The 12,974-nt window shown below is 44.0% G+C and overlaps 1 protein-coding gene across 1 annotated transcript; it reads right to left on the minus strand.

Moving 5' to 3' along the window:
- Nucleotides 1-312: 312 nt before the first annotated feature.
- On the minus strand, nucleotides 313-10,364 carry LOC149283468 (uncharacterized protein C16orf52 homolog B). Its single transcript, XM_089497518.1, has 3 exons — nucleotides 10,259-10,364; nucleotides 644-856; nucleotides 313-497 (listed from the first exon to the last, which is right to left on the minus strand). The coding sequence occupies exons 1-3, from the start codon at nucleotides 10,362-10,364 to the stop codon at nucleotides 313-315; spliced, it is 504 nt and encodes a 167-aa protein (XP_089353644.1).
- Between the last annotated feature and the right edge of the window lie 2,610 nt (nucleotides 10,365-12,974).

Here is a 12,974-nt window from a genome sequence, read left to right on the forward strand (position 1 = left end):
GTAAAGCGTTCCTCACAAGTCCCCGTCACAGTGCAGACCTGACGGCATGTATATGCTCAGGAGCTCAGTCAATGATATTTGTATTTGGTTATGGAAAGAAAAAGGACTCTCCACTTGATCCAAAGTGCATAGTGAGAAGTCAATATCTTTTCTTCTTCTCGGTTCTCTTGTCCGTTTGAGACATTCTCCTGAGAAGGCAGTGTCCTCAGGGGTCTTCGGACAACCCCCAGTCCCGTTCCCCGCCCCCCCCCCCCAAAAGAAATTACAATATTCATCCCGTTAAAAAGTCATCATATATAGATCTTCTTCACATCAGCCGGGTAAACATACTTTGCCTGCAAATAATAGTCCCACTATTGTAAAGAAAATTGATAAGACAAACAGTACATAGGATGAGCCAACGACAGTATTGTTGGGCAGTTTGTAAGGTTGGCCCCCAACTTCGTTGATGTAAAATCCTATCGGGAAGATTAATGCTGCCATACAGAAGAGGATCACTGCAGAAGAAAGGGGACACAAAGATTAGAATTTTGATCTATGCAAGGCTTTTATTTAAGAAAACATTTTCTAAAAGTCTAAGGTCTGACAAACGGCACGGATGACAATAAGGAGGTGGCATCTCGCAGCGGCTCAGCATACTTACTGCCGGTAAAGGCTATCCAGCGGGCATATTTAGTCGCTTCTCTCCTCCAGTGAGACGCCACTAATAAACCACAAGTAACAGTCAATGATATGATTCCCATGATGATGAAGAAGAGTGTGGTCACCCATTCCGGAGGGAGCCGCGGAGGAATACACGTTCTGTCACGTCCGTGTATGGTTTGACATTGTCTAACCAGGCCGACTGTCAGAGCACCTGGAAATAAGAGAGAGTGTTAGTATGATTGTGTGTGAGATGTCTAATATATATTTTATTATTATATACATACATATACATATATATATATATATATATATATATATACACACACACACACACACACACACACACACACACACACACACACACATACATACACACACCCTTATTAAAGTGCTAAGAAAATTTCTTTTACATTGCTCCGACATCCTTTTTCTCTAGCACTACAAGTAAAAAGGAAAACAAAAACAAAAAAACCCACAGTAGTAATAAAAAAACACTATATGGTAATATGTAAGGGATGGCTGTGGCCCTCGACTACATAAAAAACGTGGTGTAATCAGGAGATGTTTCTGAACATAAATTGGGTTACTGGTCAGCAGAAGCAGCAGGTCCTCAGCAAAATTGCAGTTTTTCATTTTAACATGTTAAAGTATTTTTTGTGTGTTTCTGCGGTTTCAAGAAGGGATGTCCAATTTATTTGGGTACATTAAAACACAGAAAAGGGGAATCTTGATTAAACCAGCATATGGGAAAAATGGCAACCAAAATGTAGGCTACTTTAAAATGCATTCTTCTTTGGCAGGGCTACCAGGCACAGAAAACCTTCCCTTTTATCTGGATTCAGGGAACTGTCCATCTGGTGACCCCAAAAACGGCAGAGCGGCTTAAAATGAGCCGACTGCTTCCTAAATTCTATATATAAAAAGGAAAAAAAATCATATATGAAGCAGGCCTGATGTATAGAAGCCTGTTAGTTCCATCGGCACGTTATTAAGAAAGTTCTGGGGTCTGCTCTTTTAATCCCATTAGGGGCTACGCCGGGGACAACACAGCTCATCATTCACTTCTCCGGAGTAGTGGTAGCGTTACGCAGAACGCACAGCATCAAAGGGCTTTCAGAGGTTAAAGGCTAATGAATTAACATTACGATGTCATCACGCGTGTCCTTAGTTCATGAGCTAAGAGGGAAACAAGTCCGCACTTGCCCGGGCCTCAATCCAGACGGTGAAGGCGATCTCATGAACCGTATCAAATTAATAGTGTTAACATGTTGAAAACGTGCAAAAACCCCACTCCAATATGGACTTGGAGATCTATATATATATAGATTGCGCTCATCCTAACCAAAGAAAAGGTTCACTACACGAGTGAGACATGCCATTGAGCGGGTATTCCCGAAGGAATTAGGTTTTTAAGAATATTTAAGTAGATTAGGTCTACGCCGGGGGTCAGGAGGCAGAAAGGTCGTTACAGGCCAGACCTTTGCCATCATTGTTAAATCGCTTTGCTCTGTGGCTTCAGGGCACGGTAATTATTAATATGCCGCCTCTGCCAAAAGTCATTGCTTTGTTGGCGTAAGCGAAGCGGAAACACGCGATCGTTTCATCGCTCCCAACAGACTGGAAAGATATGACAAATATACCATTTCCAAGAACGCGGAATCTACAACTAGACGCTTACAGGGAACGTAGGGAATTCTGGCGTTAATGAAAGAGTGGTAGATAAGTGGTGGGTATTACCAATAATACATATATATATATATATATATATATATATATATATATATATATATACACACACACACACGAACATGAATGGTTGTACTTGGCTACAAGGGAAGCAAATCCAATAAATCCGTATAAAGATTTTCAAATATAAAAACCAGAATTTCCTCCTCTAAGGATCAGTAAAGCTAAGTATTTTATGACATTTCTAGTGGAAATCTTTAGCACAAGTTACAACAAAAAAAAATAATAAAAAAAAAATGTAGCGGTTGAAGCAAAATTGTATTTATGATGAAAAGGTTTTTTTCTTATTAAAAGTCATGTGTTTTCATGGGGTCCTTTTTTTTTTTTTTTTTGACATTTTCAGGTTTTATTCTAGAAACAGAAAAAGCCTCCAAAATGTCATTTGATTGACTGAAAACAATGAAAGGCACAGCCGGTAACAGCGATGTTAAAACAGACCGTGGGTTCCAAGAGCAACTAACCTCATTACTCGGGGGTCCTAATGTCATAAGATCTCCTATAAGAGACGGGAAGGAGAGCCTCGGAGGTGCCGAGGACTATTCCCATGAACCAGGCTGAGCACCATGTGGCCCGCAGTCCCAAGCAACTATTAGCCGAGACGGACCATCTCTGTAAAGGAGGCGCTGCCGAGTAATGAGCATACCCGGGTTTCTGCCCCAATCTCAAGATGTAGGGGTAGATTCTAGTCTACCCTCCTGCGATCATACAAAAGACTCCCGATTGGTGTTTTTTTGCTACCAGTATGTTATGGTTGATATCCCTGCTTGAATACAGGTGACTCAATTCAATGCATCTTTAAATAATGACAAGCCATTTGGGTAACAAATAGACTCTTGATGCATACAGGGGTTTAAATAGAGCCCCTGAGCCGGTCAGAATATCACATGCGCAGAGATGTGCTCGTCGTGCACAGAGGATCGCATGGGGTGAGGAAAGGGGTAAACGCATGTGGGGGGGAATTGCGCAGAATGCCCCCCATGCATTTATAAGGGGGACACCATGAGAACGTAAAAGGAACACTTTAAGAAGGGGCGCAGTCTCATACCCCATAGAAGAAGCGCAACGGCCCTGAGCGCAATCATCTCTTGCTCCAAGGCGGGCCGTCGCGGACTGCCCCGTTTAGCGCGGCTTGTGTACTGAAAGCCTGGACCGAGCGATGCTAAAAGAACAAAGCGGACACTGTCTGGAGCGTAAAATACCAGGAGGAGCCGAGTGCGCGTCATCTCCAAACACTAAAGAGAATGAAAGGTACAAAGAGACCCATTCTTCCCACCCGGCCCGCGAAATAAAGAGACCGGCCGGCTTAACAAGACACGTTAACACTTTCACTGCCGGCAACGGCAAAACAGTGGTCCATGTATGTTCACGCAAACTATTCTTTACATCTGAACACACTCATACTCACACTCACAGCCGGTATACCAGCCAGCTGCCCCGCATCTCAAAGTAAAGGAACGTACGACGATGGCAACAGCTGGACTGCCACCTTTACAAAACGTAGCATTCCTCCCCAGGCATAAAGATATATATCGCTTTCTCTTCAACAGCGTTCTATAGACTTAGTGTACAGAACTGTAAAGCCATAGGCCTTAAAACCTTAACCAGCCGTTGGTCTAGATTCACGAGCCATATGCCTGTCCCATGCATGTTTTAATATTGGCCTTTAACATCTCTGCCGGGAGGCTGCCCAACTTTACCGAGATGGTAGTAGATATGTACTGCGCGGCAAACGAGGAACACACATAGGAAAGTGACCGATCTGCTTTAAATATAGCCATTTAAGAACATCCAATAGTGATCACTATGGAAGAGAAAAAATAAAATTAAAACATTTAAAAAAGCCAAAGGTAGTTGACCTGATCTAGAATGCATTTAAAAAGAGACAGCATCACCTTATTCATTAAAAAAACTAATATATATCACTTTCAGGGGATGTTACTGGGGGGCTGTCTTATTTTCCTATGCTATTTTTTTCTTATTATAAAAATGTTCAAAAGTAAAATAAATCAGATGATATCCCCCCCCCCAAAAAAAAGGTGTATTTGCTGTTAATCCGCTCGTATCTACTGCTCCGTGACTTTAATTTCTTTAGGATAATGTCTCTTTAAAGCGAATCCCTCGGATCAGGCAGGTGACACGAAGCACAAACGCGACAGCCATAAAACCAGAAGCCCTGAACATGCGTTGTAAAGCGCCGCGCTCCGTGCCACAGAGACGTGCAGGGAAATAATTAGCAAGAGCCAGCCGCACGGCGGGGAAAAGGCTTCCGCGGAAAGCTCACGCAGGACGCTCTTTTGGTCGTCACGTTCGAGGCCTGGAGGGATACAAATGCGATTTCTTTTCAATTAGGCTAAGCAGCGCATGCATAAATTAATCATACGAATCTAAAAGGAAGTCTATGCAAATCAGGCTCACACATTTGCTATGGAAATAAAGAAACCTCCTCGCCGTTTAGCCGTCATCAAGGCAAATCTTTGGGGTGTACCGAAGTAAAAAGAACTTGCCGGCGACCGACCTCGTGTCTAGACAAACCATTGGCGCGGTAGATTTGGAACCATGCGGCAAAAGGGGAGCATGCAGAAACCGAGCATGCGCAGTACACTAGCCGCCAGGAGCGGGGCTGGTAAAGGTGGTAAGGAAAAAGAGTGTCTAGGGGGGGGGGGGGGGGAACACCATGCGATTCACCGGAAGAAGGGCAACGGCGAAGCAAACACCATGCCTCCCAACTCTCCTGCTTTGTAGTAGTGCATAGCTTTCAAGCTCCGCCCCCCCGTGTTCGGATTCGCCGGGGGGAGAAAGTTGGGAGGTATGAAACACTTAACTTCAGTTATATCCGGGGAATAGACAGTTAATAAAGAACACATCTTGAGTGTCCGCCATGTCAATAAATGATACGTTGAATGAAGAAGACAGCCACCACTACATAATAGTTCCCCCATCCCCCACCTGAACGCCACACGCCCGTTAACACGAATGCTACATACATGCTACCGAGCTGGCCCAAGAGGATTTCTGTGCCGTGTCACACACATGTAGCGGTGCAGAAACGCTTCTCTTTCTCCACGGATCTATCTGCAATATCCTGGCTTCTTGGAATACTTCTACAAAAGGGCGGAGCCAAAGCGCTACCATGGGGACAGCCTCTCCCCGGCTCCTCCAATCGGGGGAAAGGGTGTTCATAGAGACTCCGCCCTTTTGTGCAACGCCTGGCTAATGGAACGGATACCAGAGAGAAGAGGACGAAGAAAGAAGACAGGAGACGGGAACATGGAAGCGATCAGCAAAGAACATGGGCAGAAATTGAGAGCGGGTCAGACCGCGAGAGCAAAGAAAGCAAGAACAATGGTTTGGGGTTTTTTTTCTCTCCAATAGGGTCATCTCATAATTAGGCCTTTAGTTTTTTCTTTCATCAAGATACAAAATTTGGGGGGGGGGGTAGTTTTATAATCTAGTATATATAAAAAAAAGTTACCCTCGCACAAGTGGCACCTTGTAATCTGTGTGAAAAATCGAAGCTTCTTCTGCTCTGGCAACCAAACCAGATTGTGATGAATGTTTAATTTCTATTTATTAATAATTCACATTTCGTCGATGTGGGACGGGACTTCAATATTTTGCTTCACTGGAAACACATAGTCGGACGCCAAGTAAAGCTCCATGAAATTAAATAAACTGCCATTTAATGCGCCAATCCTAAATAAACATTCACGGGGGGGGGGGGAGCGCATTAGAAAGCAATCTAAGAAAAGAGAATCGCACACAGAGATTTGATTAGGTTTTAAATGAATCGGATTTAAGGGAAATTATCTTTGTGCCGGAAAGCATGTTCCTCGAGGACGCCTCGACCGGTACGGAGAACCTTAAGGTAGCCGTTGTTTACAACAAGGCCGTGTTAAAAAATTACCCCTGAGGTTTTTCCCATTAAACGCGATTAGATTGTCATTGATAAATCTGGCAGACGTTCGGCTCGAACACGAAATTGTTTAAAGCCGGTGCATGTAATTCCCGAGGGGGGCTTTACCTTCGCTGGCAGCTTTCGGAGAAACTCTCTCATAAATGATATTCTAGGAAGCAGCCGGCGGCTCCTGAAGAAGAGCGCGATAGAAACAGGATAAGAGTAATTCAATCAGACCTATTAGCCAGCATCTATTCAGCTGGAAGAACAATATATATATATATATATATATATATATATATATATATATTATATTAGTTCTAATAATTCTAGTTCTACACATGACGGGCCCCTAAGCACGCGCTCTCAAGGGCTTCCGTTTAAGCTTTTAGCTCGAATGGGTGTCAGCTTCGCCTCTTGGGTAACCGGTTTATTCGGACATCAAATCTTTTATTTCATGCGTATGCGATATATAATGTAACGTAAATGAGAAATGTTACTACAGGGAGGAAAATCTCACAAGGTTTGTCAATAAGAACCTGAACTAAGAAAAAATATAATAAAAAAATAAAATCAAGGCAGATACCCAGGGAAATTCTGGTAATGGGATTCCTTACAGAAATAACATTTTTATCTATATATATTGTAGTAGAAAATGTGCAAATCAAATAGTTTTATGTTCCAACATAGAACTGGCAGCAAATTACATTGTCTAAGAGTAAAAAAAATAAATAAATATATATTTTTTTTTAATAAAAATCACATTTAATCTAGGCCTTGACATTAAAGAAAAAAGTTAAAAAATAATTAAAAAGGTAATAAAAAATGATGTCATTCGACTACGATCAAGTCAAGCTGGGACAAAAAAATTGTCTTGCCTTTATGTTTACTTCATGTAAATGAGAATGTTCTCGGCCTATAACGTAGTGCGCTGACTAGTAAACATTTCTCTTGGCTAGCGATGTATGATTTTTTGCTGCATGTGCACACGTCTGATGCTGCAGTCCCACTACACAGCCGCTTGCACCATCAGCAATGTGTAAAGTCAGCTTCCCTGCGAAGAAGCGAACGCGAAACCGTTTACACGGCAAATCCCGACTTACTGCAAGATTTGCATCATTTTTAAAGCTAGAGACGCGGCGGCTGTAAAGCGCCAGCTCTTCATTCTCAGACGGTTAGAATACGGCTGTCCATTATTAGAATGGAAAAATAGAGATGTAGAATGCAGAGGAGACGGCTCAGCGTGACAGCGCGGAGACTCCAACGAAACCAAGAACGTTCATATTACCAGCGGAAGAACCCATGTCTGCCACACGCGCACGCAAACGTCACCCACCGGATCGCGTGCGGAAGCCATCATCGCACGCATGGCTGCCTATCCTGGCACGTTCACGCAAAGTAACTGAACCATGCGGAAGAGCAAATACTTATTTACTATCTGACCTGTGCTTTTAACCAACCAATAACTTAACGGGCCATTCTACAGCCATCTAACTGTAATTTCCCTGCCGACTTCATAACGTTTAACCCCTTGTAATATTGGGGTACCTTGCTTTCCCTATCTTACCCCCCCCCCCAAATATACTCTTCAAGGGGCTACTGATGTTTGCCTCGCTCATCCCGTCTCATAGTGAAACGGGACGGGTCTTACTTTCCTTGCAGCTGCATCGACTGCCATAGAAACATCTAAATACATAAAGGGATTTAGCTAAGTACAGGAGGGAAGTTTATTTCAAAGGAGGAGAAATGTTACAACAAGAGGCCAGGATCTAAAGTCAGAGGCTTAGACGTAATGTAAGGAATGATGGCAGGTGAACTGCCACCCAGCAGAAGTGGTAGTGGCTAGTACAGAGAGCCAATTTAATCATGCATGGCATAGGCTCCTAAATCTAAGACAAGACCGAGGACTGATGACGATCTGAATCTTTACAGCGTTTAAATGGGCAGACAGGACGGGCTTAATGGGACTGATCTGCCGCCACTTTCTACGTTTCCGAAGGGCGGCAGGGCTCAGGACTTAACCCCCTCTCGACCCGTCCTTGCCATGGGCATACTTGTCAGCTGTGGCATCAACAGAAAGTTGCTGGAGCCGGTAGCTCTGCAGAGCGTTGCACATGGTGACACTCCGCGGATCAGAGGCTTGGGAACATTGCATGTAGTATTGTGTTTATTGGGTCAAAGCACTTTATTTAACCCTCTAGCGTCTGTTTCAAATGTCCATTGAGTGAAGACAGCGTGTGTAACGTACACAATCACTTCCACATCTTGGAGGAGGTGCACCCAATGACATCTTCTGCGGCAACAGGGTTTAGGACTGAAACCTTCAACTCATCCGTGCCACCGACGCGATGGCTGCCAGACAGAAAAACGCGCCATCTATTCAATCGGAAAAGGAGAGCGGAGCGGGTGTGCAGAGAGCTTCACGTGGGAAGGACACCGATTATTATATATTTCAGGAAAAGGGACAGAAATGCCCAATGACGTTACTGTTCCCCCCCGAAAACATTTCCGAAGCATCACCATTTTTCAGGCTAATCGAGCTCTCGTAGGAACCGACGCCATCGTACGATCCAGACCGCTACGATCACGAACACAATCTACGCCTGCTCGTACCAAGTTATCACGCTAAAAAAAAAACGTGTGAATTCCGTACAAATTGTAAACCACAACAAACTGAATAAGCCAACAGTTCTAGCGCTTATTATATTCTTGCGTAACAATTGAGTGCTTCTAGGAATTACAATCAACACCACGTTTACTGTACGGTAACCGCTTAGACACGGATCACGTACTAGACTAGATTGTAAGCTCACAAGGGCAGAGCCCTCACCTCCTTTGGAATCAGTTAATGTGCGTGACCCACTGATTGTAACAGCGCTATGGAATCTGCTGGCGCTATATAAATAAAATGTAACGTAATAAGTAACGCTGGAGCAGATCTATGTAACATAGCTATGGACACTGCAGGCGCTATATAAATAATACTTGTTAACTTTTTATTAGATCCGCAGGCATCTGGGCTAACAGTGGAGGCTAGTAATTTAAGAACCGAGCCACCTGGGGAGGGCTACTAAAAGTTTCCCTAAACATTCTGTTTGCAAAGGAGCTTGCATTTTAATTCCTGAAAGTGTTCTATAAACACACATACAAGCGCCTATAAGGTACGCCCAAATATTTTAAGGACAATTTTAAAAAAATACGGGTATTTTCATATGAAACGAGGTTTTTGTAGACCGGCTCGGTTTAAATGGATTGACAAAGGTTGGGTCCTCGCTTATTCGCTTACAAAATCAGCAACATCCTTAACGAAAAGATAAATGACGACCGAAGACGCAGAAAGAATAAAAGATGTCGAGCAAAGTAGGAGATCGCGGCATGGAGCGGAATCACCGATAGTGAATAGATCTATGGACGGGGCGGACAGATATACGAAGAGGCTCAGATTATTCACAAAGACACGATATGTGAAGATCAGCCAAGAAATGTGCAACATTCTTCATCATTGTTAACCCTTTCAATCCTGCTCTGAGAGCCACAAATACATAGGAAGCTCCCAATAAATAATAAAAGTTAAGGCGGTAAGGCGGTAACAGGCCTGGCTAAAGGGGTATTTTAATCCTATAAATAAAAACTCTATGTTAAAGTGATCACTGGTAAAGGGTTAATATGCAGTAACCCATGGCTTCAGCTCACATCTGTGCCAGAGGTGCAGGCATTTAATTCTCCTCCTCTCACCCCACATCCCTGCCTATGCAGAAACCCCTATCACGGCCATCCATCCCGAGCCTGCTGAGGGTTAGACCTCAGAGCAGGTGGATTAATAGAGATTGGCTGGCTCTGTAGGATCCTTCTCCTCCATTCCTTGCTTGGATCGTGCCCTTCACTGACTCCTTCTCACCCCCCTCTCCATTAGCTCCCCCATCACCGCCACGCTCTGCTGCCCCCACCCTGCCCCCGTCTCCCCATTCTCACCTGCAGACTCCCCGGTGTTTATCCAGTCCGGGTTAGCGATACTGGCGATCGCAAAAATATCGGCGGCCAGAAACAGACATCCTGAAATGATGGTCAGTTTATCCATATCTTCCCCCCCGCCGCCGGGGCTCCGGGTTCCCGCTCCCCTCTCAGACGGAGGGGGGGAGATCCCTCGGTGAATAATACGAACCCAGCGCTGAGACCGGGCCGTACACTGACCCGGAACTCAAACCTCTTCTCCCCACAGATCTCCGGAAGTCAACGAAACACCAGTCCGCCTCCTACACTCAGACGCTATCGGGATTACTCCGCCCACTTCTTGTTGCTACGGAAGCTGTCACGGGCCGAGTCTCCCTAGCAACTGCCTGTGCTGAGGGATTCTAAGTTGCGTGATGGTTCTTTATAAACCCTTCTGTCTCGTTTTCCTCCCCTGAGGGCCCTCAGAATGTTTGCTGCTTCTAGTATGTTTATTAATAAAGTTAATGAACTCATGTGATTGTGGCAGAGTCTATGATACAATTACACCTTTGCTGTATTAGTATTATTATTTATTGTTTTATATAGCGGCATCAATTTCCGTAGCGCTGTATTAGTATGTGCATTATTTGACAATATGATTGGTTATTCAGTTGCCGGATGGAGCGTTAGCTTCTGTTTGGCAGCTGTCTTCACATTCATTATTCTACAGTATTTGGGTCTAATGTGCGATATATTGTTGCTAAGAAGCCTGGATTTCCCATGCCATTCCTGACAGCGGCATTATAATACCTGTCGTCATGGAAACTGACTTGTCATTATCTAAAGATATATGTAATTGTCACCTTTATTCAAGCAGGGATATCAGCCATAATATATTGATAGCAAAAGCAACTGGGAGTCTTAAATATATATATATATATATGATCACATCAGCTCCAGGCTGAGAATCTGCCCCTTCACCCTGAGATTTGGGGAAAGACCCTGAGACCCTGGCAAACCCTGGGTATGTTGGTAGCTTTGGGGGTCCTGATCGGACACCGTCCATCTATAAGAGACAGGAATGGGATGCTGAATGGCATCGCACCACTACCCTCCATAACATGTGCAGAGGGAGGCCTTGCGCGAGCTGAACTATAACGGTAAGTAATAAAACACGCTTACCGCACACATGCTACCCAGCATTTTAATTCATCATAGCAAGAGTAGCACCCGCCAAATGCCAGATTCTCTGGACAAGTCCCACCACCCTGCAGTGGATTCTCGGCGTGGAGGGACAGGGTTTTAATGCGATGTACATTTTTTTGTGTCTGTGTTGGAAGCGTCTTGCTATCAGGCCATACAAAGAATAAGGTCTACACCAGAAAGCGGAGACGTGGTGTGACTTGGTGACACATTGATAGCTATTTACATAATTGACTAATGAATATAGAAGAAAAATGTGTATTTTTTGTTACACATTAAAAAAAAATCCTTCCATTTCTAGTCAGGTTGCTGTGAATTTAATTAAAGGAACTTTTACTTCACAGAAAAGGTGTTAGATAAGTGGAACTGTGTCGCAGTAGAAGTGGTAGAGGCCAATACAGTGAGGGTATCTAAACATACATAGGATAGAAATAAAGCTGCCATGAATCTAAGACGAGAACGATGACTGATAACGGTCTGAGTCTCAGCTGCAGGAAAAATGGGCCAACTAGATGGGCTGAATGTTTCCTTTCTGCCATCAAATTCTATGTTTTGGGCCTTGGAACCCCGTGATAGCCTCATACCCAGCAAGCATTCTCCAATCCTCAAAAAAGTGGGAAATTGGGACAGATGTCTTGATCTTGAGCCCAAAAGATGGATTGTTCCTTCTAAAAACGGGGTAGTTGGTAGGTATGATATTTATGTGAACAATGTTTTTATGTTGATAAAGGTCCCCAGGAAGCAGAATCTTTGTGTTTCTCCGCTAACAGCCGTCGTGCTCCATTGACCCTAACGACCCCGCCAAACTCATTACAAGCTCCATAGTTTCCCGACGTTTAGCGACACTCATTGAGCGAGTGACGCTGCTTGTAGTAAAGCGAGTGAAGATGGCAGCTCTCACGTAATTGGCCCCCAGGCATTGGCAGCAAAAGATCAGAAATGTTTCGACGCAAAGGGTTTGTACTAAAAATGTGAATCTGGTATTTTCATGGAAAAAGTGGGGGGGCAAAGCTTTCGCTAATATCTGTAGAGCTAATTCATTTCTCATCTTGATTTTCACTCCCTTCTCCATCTTCAAAATCTGCGGGGACTGAATTTGTTCTAAATCCAACATGCGTGGCCAGCAACATGTGAAACATATTTGTCATATGTAGCCAATAAACATAGCTCATTCAAATGAACAAAACGAGTCGCTTGTTTTAGGGGGCGGGGCTTTACTATACCCCTCAAATTGCATGTTACCTCAATCACAGCTTCCACGAGGTGTAGCTGGGTACAGAAATAGAAGGACCTCAGAGGAGGGAGGCTTCTACTTCTAAGTTCTTTAACACCCATTTTCTTCATTGGGACTGTCTGAGAATCAGGTCTACTAGGCAGAGCTCAAAAGGCTCCCAGCAGGGGCTCACTGTATGGTGGGATAGATGGGGATGGATCAGGGTCACGAGGCTGCCCACACAGATGGAGAGAAAGCTGCAGGAGTGGTGAGCGGGTGGGATGTATTTATATGTTTTTATACATGTATGTATGTGAGCGAATGTGTGTGTGTGTGTGTTAG

This window comes from Sceloporus occidentalis, unplaced genomic scaffold, assembly GCF_023333645.1.
Source record: "Sceloporus occidentalis isolate IW3139 unplaced genomic scaffold, rSceOcc1.0.p SCAF_103, whole genome shotgun sequence".
NCBI lineage: Eukaryota > Metazoa > Chordata > Lepidosauria > Squamata > Phrynosomatidae > Sceloporus > Sceloporus occidentalis.